The sequence below is a fragment of the Tinamus guttatus genome, unplaced genomic scaffold (genome assembly GCF_059628265.1).
Source record: "Tinamus guttatus ecotype Peru unplaced genomic scaffold, ASM5962826v1 Tinamus_guttatus_pri_ptg000125l, whole genome shotgun sequence".
NCBI lineage: Eukaryota > Metazoa > Chordata > Aves > Tinamiformes > Tinamidae > Tinamus > Tinamus guttatus.
The window spans coordinates 7411972-7437957 of NW_028288659.1; the positions used below are offsets into that span (position 1 = coordinate 7411972).

General features: G+C 41.6%; 1 protein-coding gene across 1 annotated transcript; it reads left to right on the forward strand.

Annotated features, from left to right (window-relative positions):
- Window positions 1-1566: 1566 nt before the first annotated feature.
- On the forward strand, window positions 1567-19053 carry HCFC2 (host cell factor C2). The gene is made up of 16 exons (XM_088521590.1): window positions 1567-1745; window positions 3695-3843; window positions 4256-4416; window positions 5572-5780; window positions 6186-6270; window positions 7276-7379; window positions 8005-8193; window positions 8930-9115; window positions 9508-9611; window positions 10577-10739; window positions 11472-11672; window positions 12827-12897; window positions 14116-14253; window positions 16001-16186; window positions 17177-17462; window positions 18013-19053. Exons 1-16 carry the CDS (start codon window positions 1580-1582, stop codon window positions 18036-18038), a joined length of 2424 nt encoding a protein of 807 aa, XP_088377716.1. The 5' UTR covers window positions 1567-1579; the 3' UTR covers window positions 18039-19053.
- Window positions 19054-25986: the final 6933 nt, after the last annotated feature.

A 25986-nucleotide genomic window follows, 5' to 3' on the forward strand; every position in this document is an offset into this window, starting at 1 on the left:
TATTTATGGTGTATGTGAACAAATAACTAGTGTTCAAGTGCCAAACAACAACATGCGTAAAGTCCAGACCAAATGGAAAAGTTTTTCCAGTGTCTGTTTAGGGGGTTCTTCCACATAGAATACAATGAGAAACTTGCAGAATTCAGCTCTGGACATGTGTTCCTCCTTGAATTTCCTCACTTTCAGAGCTTTGAGAAATCACAGAATTTAAACCCATGGGTTTTGTCTGGACTCAGAGGGAACTTGGATTAAAAGAACTAGAACACAGAGATACTCTGCCACCTAAACACTTCTGCAATGGTTTTGCAGTTTTATTTCCATATGACTCCTTTTATTCTATAACCCCTCCCTCCCTTCTCTGTGATAAAATACTGTTTCATCACAAGGCTTTCATGAATACTAGAATAAATACTAGAAATAGAAATAAATACTAGAAATAGAAATAAATACTAGCAAGCTTCAATTCTAAACTCCTCTTCGTATTTTTGAGTGTGATACAGTGCAAACTTATGAAGAGGAGCCAAGCTTTTAAAAACTGTATTTTACACTTTTTTTAATATATATATTATTCTGTTCCGGGGATTTGAAAATGTGGATTTTCAACCGTGTGTCTCAAACATGCCTGAACTGTATTATCTCGGTCTGATTTAGTGTGTAAGTTGATCTGTTGCAGAACTGCTTACAGGAAGAAAAAATGTAAAGGAGAGGTAAATATAACCCTCATGTACTGGCTACAGCTATTAACTATTACTTTTTTTTTTTTTTTAGTATTCCATTACTCCGGAGTTAGTTTTTGTTTTATCCTTTTTATTTGACTCATTTTCCCGCAATCCCCCTCTCAAGCCTTACTCAATACACACTCCATTTTTACAGGCATCCTGAGCAGCCTCTGTCCTGTAGATCGAGATCTTGGGGTTTGCACAGATCATCCGTTGCTAACTGTAAAATCGAAACTCGGCCAAACACCTCGGTTGCTAATATCGATCTTTGGTATTTAAGCAGCAACAAGTCATTTCTTCCCCGGCTATATCAGGCAACACGCCCTGCCTATGATGGGTACATTGACAAACGGGAGGGAAAAAATAAGGAAAAAAAAAAAAGAGAGAGAGAGAGAAAAAGCAGTATATTTCTGAGGAGGATTTAAATGCCCAACGCCCAGCACTTGAGGACCGCGAGGCCTTAAACCGAACGGCATCTGGGCAGCAAACGTGACGACGTGGGTGCCCCACGCACCCGTGGCCCCGGTTTCTGAACAACCCCTTGGCCTGGCTGGGGAGCAGGAACCGGGCGAGCATCCCTGTTCGCAGCCGCTGTGGGAGGGAACCCCAGACTACGGTCTCCATATATTTGTTTATTTGTTTGTTTATTTATTTATGTGTGTGTGTATCTTCTCCCCCCGCACCGCGAAGCCGCCTCACGGCGACGACCGTTAAGCGCGACCTGCCCCCACCCCGCCCGGCGGGCGCCACCCGCTGTCACGTGACACCCCCCCCCGCGGTCTGGGCGCTCCCCCCATGTCAGGGAGGGCGGCGGGGGGACCGGTCCCTTCCGCGCGGTGCATTGTGGGAGCGGCGGTAAGATGGCGGCGGCCGCCGCTGGCCTGAGCTGGAGGCGGGTGTCGTCGTTCACGGGGCCGGTGCCGCGCTCCCGCCACGGGCACCGCGCCGTCGCCATCCGCGAGCTGGTCATCATCTTCGGCGGCGGCAACGAGGGCATCGCCGACGAGCTGCACGTCTACAACACGGGTGCGGGGCGGGGCCGGGCCGCGGGCGCTGCGGGCGGCCGAGGGGCGGCGAGCGGGGCCGCCGGGTCCCTCCCTCCGCTCCCGGGCCCGCTGCTGCCTCCCCCGGCTTAAAATCCCGCCTGGAGCCGACATGGAGGCGGCGTTGCGCCTGGCTTGCCTGGCACGGCTGTGCTGAGCGGTGCCGATGGGGTTAATTCGGTTTTCTGGGAGGGGGGAGGAAAGAAAGAAAAAGAAGAGGCTTGTGGAAGACGCGCGTCTGCTTCGCGGGTTGCTGCTTCCTCCGTAGCGGGGCTGTCACCGGGCAGGGCTCGGCTGAAGGGGGGGCTCTGGCGGTTTTAAACCCTCTTTCCTCGAGTGCTGAATCCAGCCCCCTGCTCTGGTGACAGCTCGCGATGTTGTGCGTGCTGCAAAACAGATCTTGGTTGGAGAAGTATGTTGGCACTGGGAGCTTTTCCAGACAGGAAGCTGCCGGAGGCCGGCTGTATTCGGGAGGATTAGATGCCTACATAGTTGCTGCTCCGGGATGATGCCGGGCAGGGCCGGGAGCTCTTGTGTAACTTCAGTGTGTGGCTGGAGATGGGCGCGTTGGGCGCTTCTCTGCTTTTCAGTGCTGGCTTGAAGAATATAGATTAAAATAGAGTATAGAATAGAATATAGAATATAGCTTTTTTTTTAAAAAAAAAGTGATGGTAGAGCATTCTGACTACCCTTTTACTTTATCAACTTTGTAAAAATTGTCAATATTGTTGCGTATTCAAAGCCACTGCAGGAATAAAGGCGGTGAAGTACTTGCTGTGGATTTCTGAGACAAAATTTGGGAGTAGGAAAATGTTTTGGAGGTAGTTCATTCAAAAAATGAAAATACCTTTTTCTGAGAAAAAGGAAAATACCCTTTTCTGAGAGCTCTTCAGAGCAGAGTTTTCAGCGGTTGCTTAAAGTTATACTTGATTCTGTTTGAAAAAAAATAATCTCTTCACTGCTGGGAAAAGTAATCTGTAGGGTGCTGTTGGTTAGTACATGTGCTGTCTGTTAGAACAGAGCGTCTGACAGCTGCCTTCTGGATAAGACTTGCACACTGCCAGCCTTTGATTTATCTGCATGGGGTTTCCACTGAAAGTGTTTGCCCCTTTGCAACAGTAGCAGAAATGAGCATGTCTCAGTTGCTGCAGTTCAGCCTGGTGTTTTGGCTCTGGGTACCATTGTTTCGCCAGGCTGAGCTGCAGGGTTGTTGCCTGGGGTGCCCACATTTGGGCATCTCTTGCTACAGTGATGAGTGTGGTGGTTTTCAGGATAAGAGCCCCTACAGCGAAGTTTGTGGCATGCATCTGATTTCATACTTTCCTTCCTTTTAGTCAGGGAAATAGCTTAGGGAAAAGGTGAAAATATCTGCTTTAACTCTTTAGTTCCAGGACAGTCTGCATCAGAATGTGGTGGTGCCAAGTGAGGCCATCTCTGTTGCTCTCTCCTGTCACTATGCCTCTTCTCTTCCATGTGCCAGCACAGGGCACTGTAGATGTTAGTGTTGGTCCCAGAATAGTGTAATTAGTTTTTCAACAGGGCTATTAAGTCCAGGCACACTGCCATGCTGCTGAAGCTGTAATAAGTCTTTTTCTAGAGCTGGCTCTTTCTGAGTTAGCTTGCCTGTGTCTTTTATGCAGAACTGCACTTAGGCTCCTCATTAACTGATTTTTGGGCAATTCTATTAAATTGCTGTGTGACCCTTTGTAACTGACTGAGTTACAGTAACCCCATGTGGTCATTTCATACACTGGCTTGATAGAGATGTTTAAAAATATGATTTTCAGTTGACTACTTTAAAAACTCATTAGAGTTAAATAGCCCATTTGCAGTCATACACAAGTAAAAGGTAATTTTTTAGAAAGCAGAGAATTTTAAAAATGCACAGTTCTTTATCTGTGTTTGATTCTTTTTTTCTCCTTTCCTTTTTAGCTACAAATCAGTGGTTCCTCCCTGCTGTAAGGGGAGATATTCCTCCAGGCTGTGCAGCCCATGGATTTGTTTGTGATGGTACCAGAATACTAGTTTTTGGAGGAATGGTTGAATATGGAAGATACAGTAATGACTTATATGAATTGCAGGTAGGAAATGTATAAATGTATTTCTGTTTCAAGGACTGTTTTATGTATTTTTGAACCAAGGTTTTTATCTTGTGAGCTGCAGTAGAAAGTTAGATGAGATTTGCACTGCTTAAGGGAAAGTCAACTCTGCATATAGATTTTGAAAGCGGAGAAAAGTTAAATAATTTTAAAAAGAGAAACTTTCATCAATAGCTGCAAAGAAGAGTCCAAGTGCAATATAAAGTATTTAAGGTATTTTCATGAAACTTAGCACTTTCATATTACTGTTAACATATGCCTTAAGAAAAGGATGTAATTTCCTTAAAGAAAAAATCCAAAGTAAAAGTCTTGATGTAACCTGGGAGCTCAGTTAACATTAGTTTGACTGAAATCGAAGATATATCTGAGTATGTTGTGGTTTTTTGTCTTTAAGGCAAGTCGATGGCTCTGGAAAAAAGTAAAACCTCAAGCTCCTTCGACCGGTTCACCACCTTGTCCTCGACTTGGCCACAGCTTTTCTTTGTATGGTAACAAGTGCTACTTATTTGGTGGCCTGGCAAATGAAAGTGAGGATTCAAATAATAATGTTCCCAGGTATGCTTATCTGGCCTGAACTGAATATGTTTAAAATAAATGACTAGATAAAGCAGCTTCTACGAAATGAAAAGGAACATTTGGGGAGGGCTGTCCTCTGTAGTCAGTACTGATGTTTTAATTATGTGGGGCTTTGGGGACATTGCATGCTAAGAAGCTTTAACTTTCCTTCTGCTAATCTCCTGTCTAAGGGCTTTGACACTCTTCCAGGGAAACCTGAATAGACTTGATGTATTTCCCTAATATTTTTTGCTCTTTTATTTTATTAGAATTTTATTAGAATTACTTAAATAATCAATGTCTTGTCAGTCATTAATGGCTTTACAGTGGGAGTTTGGTTTCCTCTACAATGCTGTGGAAAGCAGTTACAAATGCACCTGGGAACTCTTTAAAGTAACAGTTGAAGTCAGCTTTTCTTATTGGTGAATAAAACCATGCTAAAGCTGAAGCTTTTATTTCTGCATTCACCTGCAGTTGAGGGCACCAAGGGAGCTACCAGCTGGCAATTTGAAACTCATTTAAACAGAAGTTATCTGGTGTGAATGCCAGGATTCAAAGATAATTATCTAAAAATATCTTGCCAAGAAGTTCAGCCAGAAATGGCTAATTGTCTGTTGGCCAACCTGAACGCTTCAGAAAACCTTTCCCCCTGGCCCCCCCAGTTTTGTTGCCTTATAGTTGCAGAAGTTTGTATCTTTAATGCCCACATGATAGCACATTTCTCGGAACTTTTTATCTTTTTTTCAAGTTTATCTATATGTAGCAAATTTTGCTAAGAATCTTGTTACTAATATTGAATGTTTCTTTCGTGGACTACAGTTACCTAATATCATATGAAAGCATACTTTCTTAGAGGTAACAAGTTATAATCATTACACATACAAAATCATTTTTGTTTCAATTCCTCCTTAGTTTGGTGCTCTCTTCAATATGCTAGATTGAGTAATGGTCTCTATTTACTTTCCTTATTTTTTTAGAAGAAAAAGTTGGACTTCTTAAATTTTGGAGTTGGTGGTATTATTTGGATAAAATACAGCACTTCTATGACAGAGAATTCTCTAATATTTGGAAGAGTTGGGGGTCCCAGGCTCATTTGTAACTTTGTTTTTTTTTTTTATTTTTATTTTTTCCTCCCTTCTCCCAACAATACCCTAGATACTTAAATGATTTCTATGAACTGGAGCTGCAACATGGTTCTGGAGTTGTGGGCTGGAGCATTCCAGTGACAAAAGGGATCTTGCCATCTCCCCGGGAATCTCACACAGCCATTGTATACTGCAGGAAGGACGTGGGAAGTCCCAAGATGTATATTTTTGGAGGGATGTGTGGCTGTAGGCTTAATGATCTTTGGGAGCTTGACATAGGTGAGTTCATTTGCGATTGTAGGTCAGTGCAGGGGCCTAACTAGGCATGAAGGAAAACTCAAGTGTATGAAAACTAATGATGTGGTGTTCCATGGGTTTTGTTGGGACCTACGTGTTAAGCCTTCTGAAATTCTTGGAGTGAGGTAGATGCTGTGTTGCTTGTATAAATAATTCTCACTGCTGTTGGTTATGGTGTGAGATGATCTGTTTCTTTAGAGTGCTTTCAAAAGGGTCACTATAATAACTCAGTTTAATAACTAATGAAAGTCAGGTAATGTAAAAAAGATGAAAAGATGAAATTTTCTTTTGTTGAGCATGAGTTAGAGGTGTGTTCCCTCCTAAAATTCATAAACTGAAATATGCTGTAGCAACTTTATTTATTTATTTTTATTCTTTTTCTTTTAGAAACCATGACCTGGTCAAGACCAGAAACTAAGGGGACAGTCCCACTTCCTCGCAGTCTCCATACGGCCAATGTAATAGGAAACAAGTATGTCTGTTGTTAAAAGCTCAACTATAGAAAGGTACACCTAGTAGGAGAATGATGATGCTTTCCCAGTACTGCTCAGTATGAACCGTTGGCCCTGTAGAGTGCCCTTCTACCTCTGTTGTCCTCCCTCAGTGGAAATTATGCAGTGCCATAGTTATGTAACTGTCAGTGTTTCCAGCCAGCAGGATCTGCCCAGCATCTAAGTTTCCATTTCTTAATGTATCTCTGAGTTTTGGAGTTGGTCACAACTTGCCCTAAGCTGCTCCGTCAGAAGCCGACTTGAGTGACACAGTGAACTAGCTCTACAAAGAAACTGCCCAACGATGAGAACTAGTTCTGGGCACAACCATTCCATGCTTCTGTGGGCCAGTTTTGCCCTGTAATCTGTTCCTTGTTATGTTGTTTCTTGCTGGTGTGGCTTATTTTGAGAAAGAGTTTTGACAAAGTGAACTTTTGATCCAGTCCTTAGATGAAGATTTCAGACCCTTTTATTATCGGTTTACAAGTTGGGGTGAGGAGAAAGAATCAAGGAGGGAAAGAAGTGACACAAGAACTTACCTTTATTATTTATATAAAATATTATTGCAGTCTGCACCATGACACTACATTTTGGTACCTGACTTCGATATCTGTCTTCTGATTTTAGAATGGTTTACTGAGAGGTCTGCAGTAAACTGTTGTATAAAACTCATGTAAATGTGTGATTTTTAGACAGCATTAACAGTTTGGTAATTTATAATCAAAATACAGTATTAAACTCTGCTTCCAGGAGTTAAGTTCAGAAAATAATTAGAAAACCTACAGATAACTTCAAATGCTGACTGTATGCAACAAGACTTTCTAAAGAGTGTAGACATCAACAAAATCTGCTGTAAACCAGAACTGCAAAGCTCTGGAAATTTTCTGTTTTGTCCTGGTTTGAGAGAGCACATGCAGCAGGCCTGGAAATGCTAATTAGCTTTTTTTTTTTTTTTCCCCCCTCTTCTCTTTTTTCCTATATTTCAGAATGTATGTGTTTGGTGGATGGGTTCCCCAGTCAGCAGGAGGTGAAATTTCTTCTCATGATGGTGAATGGAAATGTACCGGTTCATTTTCTTACCTAAATTTGGGTTAGTCCTTCTGCCCTTCTGGGAGTGGGTATTTTTAATACTTTCCTAGCAGAGTGAAATTAATATTTTGAAAAACCTAAGACCCTGAGTACAGGGTTGTAAAAACTAGTTGGCCTCAGTTTTAACATCATTCTTTGAATGTGATTTTTACTGTCAATTTACCTGTTTGCTTTGAATAGTCTTTGGGATAGCCTTTCGGGAATACTCAGCTGGTTTGTCAATGCACATTTTTATTCGTGGAACTTCAATATTAGGTGGTATGAATACACCTGCTTCATGTAGAATATAGCTGCATCTGAAATTAGTTTGTTACTAAACTGTGATAGAATTGTCCTTGAATTTTCAAATTCTCATTTTGTGTTTGTCTGATAGAGACAACCAGATGTCAGAAAATTGGTCCTGTTTTAATTGTTCATGTATTGCAAATTGTTTGGAATATTGGTTCAGGTGACCTTCTCCTTGGTGTAATTTTAAAAGCCAGCAGATGCTGAAAATTTAATTGCAATCATCTATAAAACAGAGGTGATTTATTTTCATTTTCTCTGAGTTCTTAAGTGTACTAACATATGTATTTCTTGTTTTGGTAATGATCTAGAAACTGATTTTTTCAAGTTTCATTTACTAGATACCACAGAATGGATAGGTCTGATCTCAGATTGCCAGGAGGACAAAAGTAACTTGTTACCAGGGCCAAGAGCAGGACACTGTGCTGTAGCTGTGGGCACTCGTCTGTATATCTGGAGTGGTAGAGATGGTTACAGAAAAGCTTGGAACAATCAAGTTTGCTGCAAAGATCTTTGGTACCTTGATACTGGTGAGTCATAAATAAATAAATAGAGGCCTGTACTATGTTCCATACATTATTTGCATATGGAAAATTGGCATTATCAGTGTTCAGAAGCTCGAAAGCTGTAGCAAGCTTAAAAGATGCTTTAAACTCTAAAGCTCATTCTGTTAAAGCAGCCTTCTTTTGGTGGTCGATTGGAAAATACAACTATAAATTATAAAATACAGGGAGGCTTATTTAAAACCTCTGAAAGAGAACTTTGGCTAAATTCTCTATCATGTGTTACAGTTGATAGATTCAGGCTGTACTAAAAAGGGGGTTGCTAAACTCAGGGTTCCTGGCTTCTTTCTGGCTGTTCCTACTTACCCTTTCTTACCAAACCTCTCCTTCTCTTGGGATCATTGCTGCTGCTGCTTCCTCATCTCCTGGACTGCAAGAAGATACTGTTTAATATGAGAAGGGACAAAATTGTTCCTTCAGAAGGGAATTCTGAAGCACTAGTTAGTCATTAATAGCTGGCATGATGGTTGCTTATTTTTTGGCAGGGCCTTGACATGGTATAAGGGGGGAGAAAATGGGAATAGTGCTGCTGAGCAAGGGTTATTGCGTGCTCTAGCAGAAAGATGAGAACATTAGAGTAATCAAAAAGATTTCTCAGAAGAGAGAGAGTAGCTGGGGTGGGCTATGCATTATACAGTCATTTCTGAAAGGGATAAAGGAAGGCAATTTCAAACATACTGTCTGTTTTATTGCTTCCTTGTAGAGAAACCTCCAGCCCCTTCCCAGGTACAGCTGATTAGAGCTACAACTAACTCTTTTCAAGTGAAATGGGATGAAGTACCTACAGTCGAAGGGTATCTACTCCAGCTACATTCTGACTCGCCGGTGCCACCAGCGTCTGGAACACCTGGTGCTGGGGTTCCTGAGGCATCGCTGCTCACTTCACAAGGTACTTGCCAGATCTCTGTGCTTGTGTTTGTCCAAAGGTGGAATAGGGCTTTGTGTAAGTACTTACCACGAGTTTATTTAAAAAAAAAAAATCCTAAATATTTAAAGAGAGACTCTGAAACTTTGCTTATTTACAAAATGTCTATATCAATGTAGATTGTGCATAAAAACTCCCGTAATTATGGAGAATTTGTATAATGCTGGGTGTGATTTGAGAAAGGGGACCATGAGAGTAGGATTTTAACTATTTGCCCTTACAATTTCATCTCTGTCTTACCACCGAATCTATTGTACAGCATTGGGTCTCACTCTTTCTTACTAGAATAGATTGCACCTAACATTAATATTGGGCTTTATGCAACTGATGGGAATTTGCTTTTGTTTACCTTAAAGGTGCCTCTTCTCTTCATCAAAGTCCACAGTTGTTGACTAGCATCCCTTATCCAGATATGAAGGTGGATCATCCCAGCCAAACAAATAATGTCATTCCTAATAACGTAAGTGTAAACTCAAAAAAAGCCTAATTGGCATAGTACAGGAAACAAGCAAACTGCCAAAATACTTGTTCAGGGCCCAAAGACCCTGCATACTTCTTAGTCATTTAAAAAAACAAAATAATCTGTTGAGGTAGTTGCACTTTTTTCGAAGACCTCTTCACGGTAGTACACACAGGAAACTGCCACTGCACTGGTTTCCAGAATGCTAACTGGGAACCTGATACCAGCAGAAATGCTTTTCATCTTCAAAGTGTTGGTGAAATTAATGTGGGAGGTAAAAGACCTAAGTCACGTTCCTTCTTTCTTAGGGTTGTGTTGACAGCTTATTTTCTTTCTACAGCATAAACCTAGCAGGTGCATTAGTTGTGCAGTTGTAGGTGTTCTGCTGCTTTGCCAGCTTAAAAGGAAAGGATTAAATCTGCAGGTAAAGGATCACATTTTAAGAAATTCAAACTTTTACTTAATTGTGTTAGGCCTCAGATCTGTATTGGATCTTAGTACCTAACTGAGTACCTTGGATAATATATACTTGTAGAAAGTGCACATAGTTGCATTGTGAATTTTACTAGTGGTAGAAATATCTTTGGTTTGCGTTGGGAAAACCAAAATTGAAAACCTCTGTCACTGTGATTGAAGTCCCTGGGTTTTGTGTTTTTATTTATTTATTTTTCCCCCTGCTCCCATCCTGTCCCCTCCAACAATCTAAATTTGTGTGTTAATATTTCATCCACTAGTTCAAAAATAGGAGCCCAATCTCAGATACAATTTAGAACGGGACAGAGACACTTTCAAGCCAACAAAATAAGCTGGATTACAAGGTTCATTGCTGGCTTTAATTTAAAATGCCAGGGGATATGTTCGGAGGGTTTGTTTGTCATTTTTAAGCAAGCATTTTTGTGCTATGTTTGCAACTAAAATGTCTAGACTTCGCAGTTAAACATTAACAAATGTATTGTTTTGGTTAGGTCCAAGTTTCCCTTTCATCCAACTCATTATTAAAAATAGAAGGAAAAGAAAAGGTTGCAGCACCTGAGAACAAGATTACCCAAGAGACTATGAAAAGCCATGCAGATGCTACAGGATTCAAAGAATCAAATGCCCCTTCTCTTTTGCCTGTTTGTACTTCAAGTAAGATATCTATTAGAATAAAAGTTAATTAAGAAATGAGAGTTAAAAATCATCTCATAAACTTAGATTATATCTGTTTTGCCACTTAAAGTTATTTTACATGCCTTTTATTTTAAAAATAACCCTTGTGCTACCTATTACTGTACCTACGCTTTAGAATTTTGATGAAGTGAGGAAACATGAGATGTTTGAAATGTTGCAAGGAACATGAAATTCTCAGTATATTTATTAGTATGATGGCAAATATGTCTACTCCTGAGCATAAGTAGCCCTGTTAATGTCAAAGACCAGATTGACAGGACCAGATTAATCTCATTCAGATGAGACATTTAAATGAAGATTGTGGCAACCCCAGGCTCCCTTTGACAGTACTTATCTCTGTTAATAGTAAAAAGTTATTAGCTCATTTAAGATGTGATGTGACTTAGAGAGCCACATGTTCTCTGACTGTGGAAGAAATAGAAGATCACTGGGGTCTGATTCAGGCATCTTTCTGACATGCCTTAAATTCAGTGGGGTTGAGTCCAGCTATTCTAAGTATATAGACACGGTATTGTTAAGCTAAATAGCCAAGGAAAGTCTTAGGAGTGAAAATAATCAGCACTGGCCTAAAGCTGGGCTAAACTCAGAGGAAACACTGAGCTTTTGTGTCACACTAAAGTCGTTAGATCAAGTTGAGATGTGTTAAGTACTGTCAGTGTTGACTCCTGGTTAATATTTTCTTTGTTTAAGGTCCTCAGACTTCAGCAAATGTAGGTGAATTACATGACTTGGACAAACGAACTGTAAATCCTGATGCCTCTGTATGCAGTACTGTCTCCAGCACACAAACTATGGTAACCCAGCAGGCTGTTAAAACTGAATCATCAAGTACAAATGGGGCAGTTGTTAAAGATGAAACTTCACTAACAACATTCAATTCAAAATCTGAAGGTTTGAAATGTGTTTCACATACTGTATTTTGAGCCATATGTATCTAAGGCCATCAGAGTTCCTCTAGTGTGGTGGGATTCTCATCTTGATTAGTACCTGGGATTGAGATAGGGCTCTGGGCATTGATGACCTTGGGCAGCCTGAATGATCTCTGCCAGGAGTTATACATCTGTTAAAATCAGGATATTCCTTTTATATTTTTGTAAATTACTTTGATTTCTGTAAGTGAAAAAGTCCTTTACGTCTTTATTTATGCACAAGCTTTTTTTTAAAGCAGTAGTGGCAGCCAGCTTGGGTGCTTGTAGCACATCTGTCATCCTGCAGTGAGTGTCTGCTGTCTTTAGTCAGCAGAAGTCTGTAAATAGCAACCTTGGACATTTTTAATTTTGATAATTACAGTCTCTAATTTGTCCGTTTCAGTCTGCCTGAGAAATCAATAAGCAGCAAAGCAGCAATAAAGGAACTTAAGATATTCTTTTTTTTTTTTTTTTTTTTTAAGATTTTTGTTTTACATGAAAACCAACAAGCTGTTCTTGCTACTTGTCCTGCTCTTGTACTGCGTAGAGAACTGTTTTTCATATTGACCCTACGTTAGTAGTTTAATTTTTACCAGAGAGTGTTTTAAAAGTAAAACCCAAAAACCACAAATCACAATACTAATATTCCCTTGCTTTGTTCATGCACTTTAAGATTCAATTTGAAATGTAAAAGTAAGTTATTTTCCAATTTGTTAGCATTATCTTAAAAATGAATTGCTTTCATTTAAAAATGAAAGATTTAATGCTTAAGCTGTTCGTATAGTGTCATCAGTGTGTGCCTAAATGGGATGTTTAGTTTATCTGTTCACAGATATTCCATATTGATTCCATAACTCCTTTTTCTGTCAATTGTTAGGATTTTCTTTGTCCTGTCTTCTGTCTGCTTTTTAACTATGGTTGCTGGTAATAACTGTGCTCTTGAAATTGTTCTGTGAATATGAAACAAGCTCTAAATAGTTGCTCATATTATAAATAAAACTGCATGCAAAAGAAATCTTAAGCATACTCTTTCATCAGGCAACTGTAAATGGTTGTCTGTGGCAACTTTCGTTTTATGTGGACTTTGTGTGCAATTTTTCACATAAACTAATCTTTAATATAACTTTTTGTTTCCAGCTGCTGGAGCTGCTTTTGTCACCCCTTCAACAAGAGTTAATATTGGACAGACAAATGATACTCACTCTTCTGTAAGTCTGAAGAATTCTAATAAAATTGATATCTTTATTGTTCTACAGTTGATTAGTCCTAAAGGTTCTTTTATTTTGCTTTGTGTATATCTCTTTGAAACAAAATGTACGTTTAGGGCTTGGAATGAATTATACAGGGGTGAATGTTTTCTGTTGTAGAACTCATTGCTTTGTGCGGGTTTGATTTGAGCCTCACTAGCAGTTGTGTAGTTGGGAGGAGATACAGTTTGTGTTTCACACGTTAAATCATTTTTATCGATTGGCATGGTAGAATGGTCTCTGCTGCATGACTTGCAAATGTAAAGATGTTTTTCTGTCTGCATAATTGAATTTAATATGAAGTATGTATTAGATCAGATGTAGTGTTAGCTGCTGATCTGTAGCTTTGAAACGTAACTGAACTGACATCTTGATGTTTTTCCCTAGAGGAGATGGGGACTGGCTATGCAAGCTGTAAATACTGCCTGAAAAAGTAAATGCCTACTATTTCACCTGCTTACACCTTAATACACAAAACCACGGTGCCACTGTTGCCTCAAAGAGAGGAGCTAAGGATGGGAAGCAGCAGCTGCTGCTAAAGGGTTGGGGTGTTTTGGTAATAGCAGCTGCTTCTCCCGCCCCATCTTCCATGCGAGCAGGGACAGTGTCTGCCTGTGCTGGGCAGCACTGAGCACCCAAGGACCCTCCTTGGTGCTTGGAGACGGGCAAGGAAGTCAGGAGCAGTTCCCAGGAGCCCCCCACTGCAGCAGAGGCCCTTGCTCAGCTGTGAGAAAATTCAGCAGTTACTTCTTTGAGAGAATGTTTGGGGCAGAGGGATTGCCCCAAATCCCAGGTAGAGCTCCTGAGGCTGGACCCCACTGCAAAATCCTTTGGACCTCTGAGATGGATTAACTCACAACTATGTGCTGCTATAGACACCTCGTTCTAGACCTTCTAATTTCTTCCCTTCACCCTTTAAACCAGGCTGTCAGAGATGTCATGCCAATTACAGCTATTCTGTTTTTTTGTAAATGGTGGACTGTGTCTAAATGGGTGTTTAAGAACCAACTGATTTTGAACAGAATTTTGCCAAAAAGTGTATATTCTTTTGATGTATGAGAAAGTAACTTATTGATGTGATAGGGGTTCTCTCCTACATATGCTTGAGTCTTGAAATGTGATTCTTTTATATGACATTGAAGTATGGGTGCTATACCTAACATGTTCCTCAATTACTAGAAAACTCCGCTAAGGCAGATGTCAACGGTGAAAACAAGGGATCGACAGTGGTATGATGTTGGAATTTTTAAAAACAACACTGCAGTGGTGAGCCAGTTCTACCTGCTGCCAGAGGAAACCCTGAGCATCTCTAACAAGGTAGGTGGTGGTTTTTCTCTAACACACTCACACACACATATTTTCTAATCTGTTGCCCATATGCCCAACAGCAAAATGTGGGATTTTCTGATGCCGTAGCAGAAAACGGTGCTTGTATCACAAACTACATGGTCATAAGATAGGAAACTTTTGCTCACCTTTTCTATTGTTTTCTAAATGCATTTTCTTTTGTCATTTTTCTGTGATTATATGGAGGCTCTTAGTGTTATTCCAGTGCTATGGAAATTCTTTCCATGGTGTTATCTGTAACATTAGAAAATGATTTTAAACTCTCAAACTAGTAAAAATTCTTCAAAAATATAATGCTTCTTTCAGTGTATGGTATTTTATTTTTTTTCTTCACTTACAAATGATTAAGACACAATGAATAAGACATAAGTTTGAATGTTTAAAAAGTCTAAACATAGAATTGTAGAGCTGTAGTGTCTTTTTGATTAGATTTTTCTGACTTAGGTTGTTGCACATATAAGCTTAGCTATGAAAATGTTATGCACATACAACTTGAAAAGTATCTTCAGTTTTGATAGCTAAAACATGTATTAATGATTTTTTTTAGTGAACTAGAATCACAGAATATTTGAGGGTGGAAGGGACCTCTGGGCATCATCTAGTCTAACCCCCTTGCTCAGGCAGGGTCAGCTAGAGCACGTGGTCCAGGATTGTGTCCAGACAACTTTGAATATCTCCAGGGATGGAGACTCCACACCCTCTTCAGGCAGCCTGTTCCTGTGCTTAGTGACCCTCACAGTAAAGGTGTTTTCCCTCAAGTTTAGGCAGAACTTCCTGCATTTCTGTTTTTGCCTGTTGCCTCTTGTCCTGTTGCTGAGAAGAGTTTGGCCCCAACCTCTCTATGCCCTCCCAAAGAAGCAAAGCTGCTGAGTATATTCACTTAAATGGGCAGAAGCACCTACAAGCCAGGAGGCTGCTTTGGTTAGAGATGCTCGAGTTGATTTCAGAACCAAAATCCCTCATGCTAAATATGTGTAAGTGACCACAGACAGTTGTATGTAACCCACCCAGCAGCAAATGGTTCAGTGTGCTTTCATTTCACTGAAGTGGTCTCTGCTGCCTTCCAGAGCTGTGCTCTTTAGGAACAGCTTTTGTGTCCTATGCTTAGAGCTAGCGCTTGCCCATATGGCACATTAGAGAAAATGAAACTTGTGGGTGGATTTTAACTGTTTTTGGTCCATAGGTACATAATAACAGGCAACTTGAGCACCCCCAAAATCTCTTGACATTCTCTGTATACTTCTGTAAATACCAATTACACTGGCCTGTTGCATCCTAAACTTGTAGACTTCCTAGAATGTATTTGTAGAATAGATCAAACATCAAACCAAGAGTTCTTTTTTTTTTTTTTTTTTTTTTTTTTTTTTTTTGGGACAGTAACAAAAGAATAGAACACTTCTTTTTTTTTCCCAGAAAACACTTTACTATAAATATTCCACATCTTAATGAGCTTAATATATTATGGGTTTTGATTTTTTTTGTTTGTTTGTTTGGGTTTTTTTATTAGAGACTTAGTCTCATAATATTACCTAGGTAAGTTATTTTTAAGTAGGTCAGCCTTCAGTCATAACCTTTCTGTGAATTCTGAATTAAGTACAGAAGTGTTTTAATGAACTTGAATAGAGTGAGATAAATCAGTTCTCAACTTGCGTATGCTTTTTAGATGAAGTGTTTGGAATACTTTAAGACTTAATACAAATTTTGCTTTTATTTTCAGAAGGAAAAGGCAGATGTTCCAGACTATAGATTACTTAAGAAACAGGATCTCTTCCCAGGCACAGTGTACAGGTTCAGAGTTGCTGCAATTAATGGTTGTGGTGTTGGCCCCTTCAGTAAAGTCAGTGAATTCAAGACTTGCATTCCTGGTTTTCCTGGAGCTCCTTCAACTGTCAAAATCAGCAAGGTGAGAAATAGAGGTAATACTAGTTCTGCTGAATAATATTCTGCTTACAAACTTAATCTAGGAACTTGTATTTTCTATTGGTGTTGAGCTTGCTTTGTATTTTCTGTTCTTGTTGTTTGTTTTTTTTAAGTGAAAGTTATATTAATTAGTGTCACTGGTGGTTTCTGTTCAATGAAGTATTCTTTAAAAATTTTAGTATAAAGAATTATTTTAGGTCCTAATGACTTTATTGCCAGAAACACATCTTTATCAATCATCCTGTAATTTTTTTCTTACTGTACCCTTAACTTTATAGATCTTTACATTGTTTTTAAAAAAAAGTCCAAAAGACGTATCATTACCTCCAAAGAATCATAATGTTTTGACCTCTAATTTTCTTTTCACATAAAAGAAGTGGTAAAATTGTATGGCTGTTGGAAGAACAATTGAATTGGCATGTTAGGATGCATTTGTATCCTTAAATTGCTAATTGTTAAATGGATGTCTCTTTTAAACTGTTACCCCACCAAGTTCTATCTGAGAGCTTTAAAATCAAGAGGCTTTTATTGGGGGGCTTGATTGTTTTTGTTTTGTGGCTTTTGTAACTTGTTACATGTTTTATTGATAGGTGAATTTTCTTGTTTGGGGTTTCACTTTCATGACATACTGTATTTTACACTAGTGAAACTTGCTACCTTCAAGCTGTGCTGTATTTGTGGAAGTAAAAAATATATATATTATTTTATTTTTCATCTTGAATGGCCCAGAAAATGAGTGTTCTAATTTTCCCAAATGCCCTTTGGCAGTTTTAGCTCTGCCTTTGTGCTGGAAGCCTAAATGCTCACTTGCTTCTGGCGTAAAGAAATGAAGAATAAGTTGGAATTTCGAATAGGTTGGAATTTTCACGTGTTCTTTGGAGTACAAGTGTGTGTGTGGTTGGTTTGGGGTGCATGTATACTTCATTACCTGAACAGGATCATGTGTTTTCTTGCTTTCTTTTTCTTTTCCCAGAGCGTAGACTGTATTCATCTTTCTTGGGAGCCTCCTGCTTCACCTTCTGGAAATATTTTAGAATATTCTGCTTATTTAGCAATCCGTTCCACACAGTTACAGGAAAATCCAAATCAGCTTGTGTTTATGAGAATATACTGCGGTCTTAAAACCTCTTGCACAGTGACTGCTACCCAGCTCTCCAATGCTCACGTTGATTATACGTCCCGGCCTGCTATAGTGTTCAGGATTTCTGCCAAGAACGAGAGAGGATACGGACCGGCCACACAAGTCCGATGGCTTCAAGGTAAAGGCTTTTTTGTGCCCAACATAAGCTCTTTTGAAGTCTGTGTTACAGCCAGGAGAGCTTCATAATGAATTGGCTGTGGGTGAGCTGAAAATAAAGATGCAAATAAAGATGAAAATAAAGTGCAGCCTGATCAGCTCTTTGCTGGGGCCTGCAGTGCAGCTGTATAAATGCCAGAGGCCAGGGAAGGAGAGGGATTATTTTCCCCCTAGGATGCTGCAACTGGCATTTTCTTGGCTTGGTGATGCAGTGATCTGCTTAAGGATGTGGTCTGAGCAGCTGGCGAAATCCAGCTCCCAGCCAGGAGAGACCTTCCCACTCCTTCCCATCCCTGTGCCACACAGCAGCTCTGCCTTGCGCGGGGCTTGTGCAAGTTGTCTCTCTCTCATCATGTTCCCTATAACACTCTCTTTAGGCCATTTAGGTGGCAAGGGTTTCAACAATGATCCGTATCCTGGAACTCCAAAATAGTATTTGCCGCTATAAGCTGTTTGTCGGTGTAGGTGAGATGAAATATGAGAAGTTTACCGATGTTTCCTTCTCTTTGCAGATATGAAAACATCAAGCTCCAAGTAGAAACAGCAGCATAAGTTTCGAGTTTTGAATGTAGTGTTTAATGTAACTCTTGTACTATTTGTAAATGCTACAAATATTTTATTTTTGCATTGTTTTTTTATCTTTAAAATTATATAACCTTTTTTTACTTTTGAAACATCAACGTTATATGGCCTTGCTCAGGTATAACTACCATATAATAGAGAATTAATTATATTAAAGTGGATGGAGTGGAGGCCCATACTCTATCCAGTAGCCCTTTCTGATAGTTTTAGTTAAAATTTTCATGCCCTCAAATTTAGAGGGGAAAAAAGGAAGGAAAAAAAGGCATATACAGCAGTATTTGTGTAGAGTTCCAATGATTGTTGCAGATCTTGCACGGATAATCCATAAAGATTTGGTGTATGAGCAAGTTCTGACTGGTTTCCATGTTTTACACCACGTGCTGCACTGTGGTGTCTGAGTATAAGGCAAAAATTTCCAGTTATTATATAGTAACTTAAAATGTATAAATATTTTAATATATACTTTTTGTAAAGAAGTGATTTTTCTACTATTTGTAACAAATATCTTAATCTTGAAAGATATTCCCTGACGATTTAAAAGGAAAAAGAAACTTAGTCATTTCTCTTATTAAAAAAAAAAAAAAAAGGACATTGTAAATGCACTACTAATATTTAGGATTATCCTTTTGTAGTTGTACAAATCTAAAACTTGTAAATACCAATGTTTACAAGAGACCTTTTGGGTCTTGTATTAAAACTTCCATTGGATTCATTCTTTTTTTTTTTTCTTTTTTTTTTTAATTCCATATGCTTTGCTTTTAGCATATGCTCGCTTTTTGCACTAATAATAACTTACCTCATTCCTGTGTTTGTAATCACTTGTGTTGCTTCCATAATGTTTCTGTAAAACTTCAATCTGAAAGTTTTAACCAAAGTTTAAAATACTTGGTAAGCAATTTTTGCACATATTATATGGCAACTTTTGACATATTTATTCCAGTTAATCTTCTTAAGTGCTTGTTTGCTTTACCCGTGTATTCTACCAGTCAAGTTCAGTATCTCCCTTTTACTATGCATCATTTTACATTAACTTAGCTAGCTGATAAATTCAAAAAGCATTACTGCTAGGAATAGGTGGATCCATTCCTGTGCTGAAGGAAAGAATTGTTCACAGTAGTGAAATAAAGGTAAACATTTTAAATTCTATTTATCTATCTATATATAACTACATGTTTACCAAAGTGTAGAGGGAAATGGCTGAGTTGGACAAGGTGAATAGATAGAGGCACCTAAATAGGATTTATTTTAACATAAAATCTAAATTACTATAACGTGCAATGAAGTTTATACTTTGCACTTTAATTTTGCCCTGAATGCCAAAAGACTATAAATCAAAGTAGAATTACTTGCCTCTGCCAGTTAAATTTGTCTTAAGAATACTTGTAAATAAACGGAAAGAATCGACGTGCCTGTTTTGGTGGGAGAAGTATCACTCGGATATTAGAGGAGATTTGACAGCTCGAGTGTCCCAGAGCAGATTTATAGCAAAGTGGTGGTTGCCCTGGAAGCCACGGGGGTAACGGAGTTGCTGATACAGCCTTAATTAGCGCAGCGCCTCGTGCGCTGCAGTAGCCCTTGGAAGGGGCCGGGACCGTAACTCACCGTCACTCGTACAGGAGTCGCACGCAGCGTTTGGCTCCTGAGGAAAATCTGATGTTTGTGACAAGGACAGATATCACGGATTCACTCGGAACGGTGTTTGTAGTATGAATGTATAGAACTTTTCCTGAAGTTAAACTGGCTTTAATATATTTGTGTTTTGAATGGTCCATTTCATCAGGTATGATCTTGCCACCAATAGTGTCTGATAACTAAAATGCCATGCACATGAGCTGTAACTAGAAAAATATAACTTTTTATTATTATTATTGTTATTATTAGTACTGTGAAAGAAGCCTTTTAAGGAAAACACTTGCGGCTTTGATTTTGTTGGTTGATAGCTGTGACTGTAGAGCTGTTATTTAAGAATAAAACCTGTTGGGTATGTCTGGGCGGAGTTTTTTTGCACTTGGGTTCACATGCTTTGCACAGCTCCTTTTGCAAAGGGGGTGTCACAAGTACCAAAGGGTAAAACGGGCGTTTTAATGCAAGTCTAGTTTCCTCGTAAGCCTGCGTTCTCCGGCCGACCTTACCCGTGGTGTCGCTTTCTCTTCCCCCTGCCCAAGGTGGGTGATGCTGGACAGCGAACAGCTGCAGAGCTTCAGTTCTCACAGGTTTACTTTGCAATGAGATGGTGGTGCGCGCTGTAAAATACACATTGTGCTCTGTTTGTAGAACTGTATTGATACCATGTCTCAGTCCCACCTCACTCCGCCTATCAGCTCGGTCTCAGACAAATACGGAGAGTTGAGGGTTGTTTTCAAATTTGTTTGGAAGGCTGTTGACATCAGCTCTCTGAGAATCTCTCTTCTCCATTTATTTCCTGTGTCATTAAAGGACATAAACTGACATCTCAGCTTGCCCTATCCATATTGTGGAAGTGTCTGGTTTACTGCAGCTGTTACAGAAGTTGTGAGCATAGAGCAGTCCTGCTAGTGACGGCACGCGTCGGTACTGCTTCATCTTACGGATGTTCTCGTGAAAGTGGAAATAAAGCGGACAATAACCTACACTTGGTGTTTTCAAAGTACTTAGAGCAATATCTTTTGAATGTAGTTTGGAATATAGCACATGATGATCATGCCATAACCTCTGAAAATATCATAGGTATTACTGTTGTTATCTGATCTTTCCAGGATAGCGAATTTGATGTGAACTTACTAGTCTTAGGACCTGTTTCTTTAATAGCCTCCCCCGGGCAACTGACACTTTGTACAAAAACAGTCTTATTTGGGAGCGTCGTTTGTTCTTTGTAATAAAGTGGCTGTCCTGTCAGGTGCGTTGTGAGCACCCTGCTGTGTGTCTGCTTTGTCAAAGCGCCCGCGGGCAAACCTGCACGTCCCCCAGCGAGGAGGACACGAAGGAGGAGAGACGGGACACACGGTTGTCCTGGGAAGTGGGTACTTTAACGTTAAGCACTGTAATGCTGAGTGTTTTTTCCTCCCCTGTTCTTCTTTACTCACTGTGTGCCTGCTTTTCTCTGCCCCCTCCAGCATGGCAGGGCACATGGCTAAGTTTTTATGCCATTTGACTAAGGGGAGCCCCTGGGGAAGTGACTGCTCTGAAGCAGGGAGGAGAGGACCGAGGGAACTGACAGGCCCCCAACACCCTCTCTAGCCCTTCGTGAGGGGCTCCACAGGAGCGTGTGCCGAAAGCTGCCCTGTCTGCTCAGCACGTCACTCCTTGTGTGCCCGGCTCTTCCAATAGAATAGCTGTTGCCTCCTTTCCACGTGTTTCTGGAGTCTTTGCTTTAGTGGAAAGTAAAGGAGGAAAAAAACTGAACTGGTGATGAATTCCGTCGCTGTGTCATTTCCTTTCCGTTAATAAGATCCTCAGAACAGGTCTCTTCCCAGGGCACATGGGAATGTGCGGTGTGAATCGGTCTTGAAACAATTTTCAGTGCATTTTCCATGGATCTGAGGCAAAGCAGAAGAGGATCCTGTTGCAGAAGTTGGGAGCGCGGGCCTGCGCGAGAGCCTCCTGCCGTGGGGCTGGGGCCCTGGGGCACCCTGGTGCTCGTGCGCTCTGTGGGTGCCCCCCGCTCCCAGGCAAGCAAAAAAACTCCTAATTTGATACCCACTGCCTGGAGAAAAACAGAAGGGGTAACAGGAGACTTGTCTTTTGTGCCCAGAAAGCGCAGAAGACAGCGGGAACGGAGGAGCCGCCTTCCTGCCCCGAGTTGCCTTCCAGGGAAGGCGGCGCCTGGCCGCAGTGAGAGGAGGGCCGGGGCGCCCCCGAGGAAGGTGCCCCATGGCCCGCGCTCGCTGCCCCCCGGGGCTCCCCTCGGTCACCGCCGAAAAGCGGCTCCTTCTCCCTGGGGACCTGCAGGCCCTCGGGAGGCTGAAGGGCTCTGCGTGGCTGGTGAAACATTGAAGTCCTGCTAATAGGAAAAAGCACAAGATGAAGCAGATGGGGGCTGGTTTGGGTTTGCTGACATCGTTTTTTTGAGGTTTTTGCCTCTCGCAAACATCTGCTTTTAATACTCACGGTATTTGTGAAGTTGGTGGCGCAGCGCCGCAGAATGAAAATCAAGGCTCAAGTATGTTATGTTCAAAGAGAAGAGAAGCAGCGCTTTGGTGCTTCCCAAATGATAAGCAGTGTTGTTGTTTCTGTATCTGATAATGCTACAAAAAAATGCTGTGATCCACACATGAAAGCTATGGCTTCAAAATTATTTCCAAGCGATCCTTAAAATAGGCACACTAAGTACACGCCATCTTAGGGGATTCAAGGCCACCAGTTCCTTGGCTTTAGTGCATCTTCTTGTAATTACTCCTTTCATTCAATTGATTTTTTTTTCCAGCAATTCTAACTGCCTTTTAGGGTAACCACTTCCCTTAAATGCAATATTGATAATTCTACTTTAATAAAAATTGATTACGTGCAAGCAGTAGCCCGTAACTTTGAGCAGTGCTATGAAACATCCCAAATATTTTTAATGGCAGCTTTTGTAATTTTAACTTAGCTTTGTCTGTGTAGGGAGCAGACTCTTAAAACAGTTTTACTTGCATTTTTGTAGTTAAAGTGCATTTTGTGGTAAGAAAATGAGTGCCTGCAAAGCTGATGTTGCTTGGTAGGGAAAGGAATGGCGTGGAAAGTTCCAGCAGATGGACTATAGCTAAATAAAAAGCAGAGGAAACACGGCTCCTAGTTGTCTATCTGCTGTTGACTCAGAGAATTTGCACAAAGTATCCATCTTCATTCTGTTAGATTTTTTTTTTCCCTCATTTTTTTTTTGTTAATAATTTCTACTTCAGAGGGATGGTGTGGGATTTATTTCAGGAATGCCATGGGTGGGTGGAGAGGAGAGCACCACAGGATGATTTATGCCATTGCAGAGCAACTGGCTTTACTCAAGCACCATAGATCTGGGTCAGCACCTGTGAATTCCAATTTGAATTCTTTCTAATTCTAGACCATTTCCGGGCTTCCTTTTTTTCCTTTCCCAGCACTCTTGATCTCGCACAGGATGGTGAGAGCGGAGCCGTCGCTGCGCCGCGTCGTGCTGCGCCCCATGGGGGGTTATTTAGGGACAGGCCTCGTCAGGTCACTCTGCATGTCCCTTGAATGACTGCTTGGCTGAAAATAAGAGGCTAAAGCGTATTGGAAATGATGTTTCTTTGATGATTTATGGGATCTTTCTGAAGATACACTCTTTCAATGCTCGAGATGATTGAAATTTAAGCCTAAAATATCTGCTTGTTGGTCAATTCAGCTTAAATGAAGACCTCGTGATGACTGTGCAGCCCTTTGATGATTCAGAGTCTGGCATTTCTGTCAGGTTTGTTGCTAGAACATCAAGAAACTTGGATTTTTCACAAGCTGCAGAAATGCCTCTGGAAACTTTGAGTGCATAGACGAAATCCAAGCTGGCCTTCTGGCTTTAAATTATTATCTCTAGCCTCATTATTGACTTGAAAAATAGCTATAATTCTAGCGCTTCTTACACATAAGAATGATAAGGCCAAACATTCTGTCATCAGACGAACCTCAGGACAAGTTACATATTGCCTTAGGAAAAGTACAAAACAGCTGTCTGGCCTTGGAGGAAAATGTTCCTGAGCCTGGGAACAACTCTCCGAAATGGCTGTTTGGAAGCGTGGCTGGAGGGAGACTTGACGTCTCCCTCTCGGTCCGGGCCGTGCGTTTTGGGGTTGCTGTAGCTGATCTACGAGGCGGCAGTAGCGGAGGCGGTGGGAGAGGGTCTCCCCACAGCAGGATTAGCCTTTCCGAGGGATCCCTCACCTGCCTTCCCCAGCTCCCCGATCACCCTCCGTCCTTCCCGGCTGCCATCCCTGTGCCCAGCCAGCGCCTCCCCTGCCCCTGCGCGGCTGGAAGCTGTTCCAGGAAGCGCCCGGGAAGGAGGCCTGGCACATTCCCGCTCCCGGGAGCCGCTCCCAGCCCCGCCTGGAGCCTCCCCTTTCACAAACACGGGGCGGGCGGCTCCCCCTGCGCCCGGCTCCGTGCGGGACGGAGGTTCTGCAGCCCCTTTGCACCGCCTTCCTACACGACGAGGCTGAGGGGGGACGCGCAGGCCCTCGGCATGCTCACTGCGCACAGCACGAGGTAAGCACATGAACAGCCAGCTTTCCAGAGGGTGAAGGGTGATACTTCACCCTCCCTTCTTTTCCAAGGGGAAAAACGGTCCAGGCAGTTCTCTACAGCATTCTTCATCCTCGACTCTACGAGAAAGTTTGCGTTCAACAAGCATAACAGTATAAGCCTGAATTCAAAGGGAAGAGCGTCCTTTCTTGGACTTTATTTAGTACAAATGAAACTGGAAAGAGCCGTGCCCAGGGAGCGCAGGGATTTACGAACACGCTGCCTTCTCCCGCTGCTCCACGTGGAGCAGGAAGGCTGGAGCACTGACTGCCTCTCACAGCTCTATGGCGGGAAAATAAAATACCAGAAAGATCAAGACAAACTCATTAACTTAAGGGATTAAAAGGTTTGTGCACAACCAAGGAGCATGTTCTTCACATGGCACCGATGATCTTTGAACACAGTTGTTAATTTGAATAATATTTCTGCAGGTTTAGCACGGACTGCCACCTCCACGTTGCGCTCAAGCTCAGCTCAGGGTGATGTTAGTTCAACTAAAACGTTCACAAAACCAGAGCTTGCAGTTTTCTGGAAGCAGAAGGGACAGAGCAGGAATGGTCAAACATACTTTCAGTGCAAACTACTTGTAAAGTCCAACTACTAAAAACAGCCAGAATACATAACCACTTTTTAAAGCAAAAAAAAATGAACCCACAGTGGTTGTGCTAACCACCATGACTGAGCATTTCCTTCATCCTCTCTATAAACAGAACATTGGCTTTTATCAGCACAACCAACTTTTCTACCCTGCAAGCTGCCCTGGACGCCCAGTTTAACGGCGAGATCAGAAAGGAGGGGCAGCCCCGTACAGCCGCCCCGGTGCCCTCAGGAAGCACATGGGCAAGTTTGGTGCTGTTTTGTCTCTAGAGAGAAGAAATAAAAGAAAAAAAGCCCAACCAAACCAACCTCAGCTGCATCAGCTCCTTTGCTCTCCGGCATATCACAAACTCAAGGAAAAAAAGTTTAACCTCAACCCACAGAAGCAAAGGCAACCTGAAAAACTCGGGTGACATCAGGCAAAAGCGGTGGGCAACCTCACCTCCTCGGTGCAACCTCACCTCCTCGGTGCACAGGCAACCGCCGACGCTCCAGCAGCTCCTCGGCTGCCATCGCAGCTCTCCCCTGCGAACCGGGTACGTCGAGAGGGGCCCTTGCAGGGCTGCTGTCACTCAGCTGTGCATTCAGTGAAAAACTCCCCGGGTTTAGCGCGGGCTGCTGAGGAACCACGGAGGGGCCCAGGCGGCCGCGGAAGAGGCTGGGGCTCCCCGGCAGGACGCGCGCGCGGCAGCAACGCGGGTCACGGCTGCACAACCAGGGCGCAGCGGAGAGCCGCCGGCTCAGGCGTTTCGCAGGGCCTGGTCCTCTGAGCTGGTTTTCTACTATCAGGGTTTAATAATTAGGCTATTTGGTAAAAAACGACAAACAAAAACCAGCAAGAAATTACAGGGCAACAGGCCCAAGGTGGGTCTTTTTGTTCAAGTTAATGACAGGCACGTGGAAAGGTTAATTGTTATATCACATTTCAGCCCACTGCAAACTGTAAAAATACCAAATGGTCCCACATACAGTCCAAATAAGGTATATTACTAAAAACACCACCCCCATTCTAAAGAGGCTGAGACACTATCTAGCAAAATTACTACCCCCTTATTAAAGAAACAGCAGGATTACTACGAGCAGCTCACTAAATATACAGGACTACG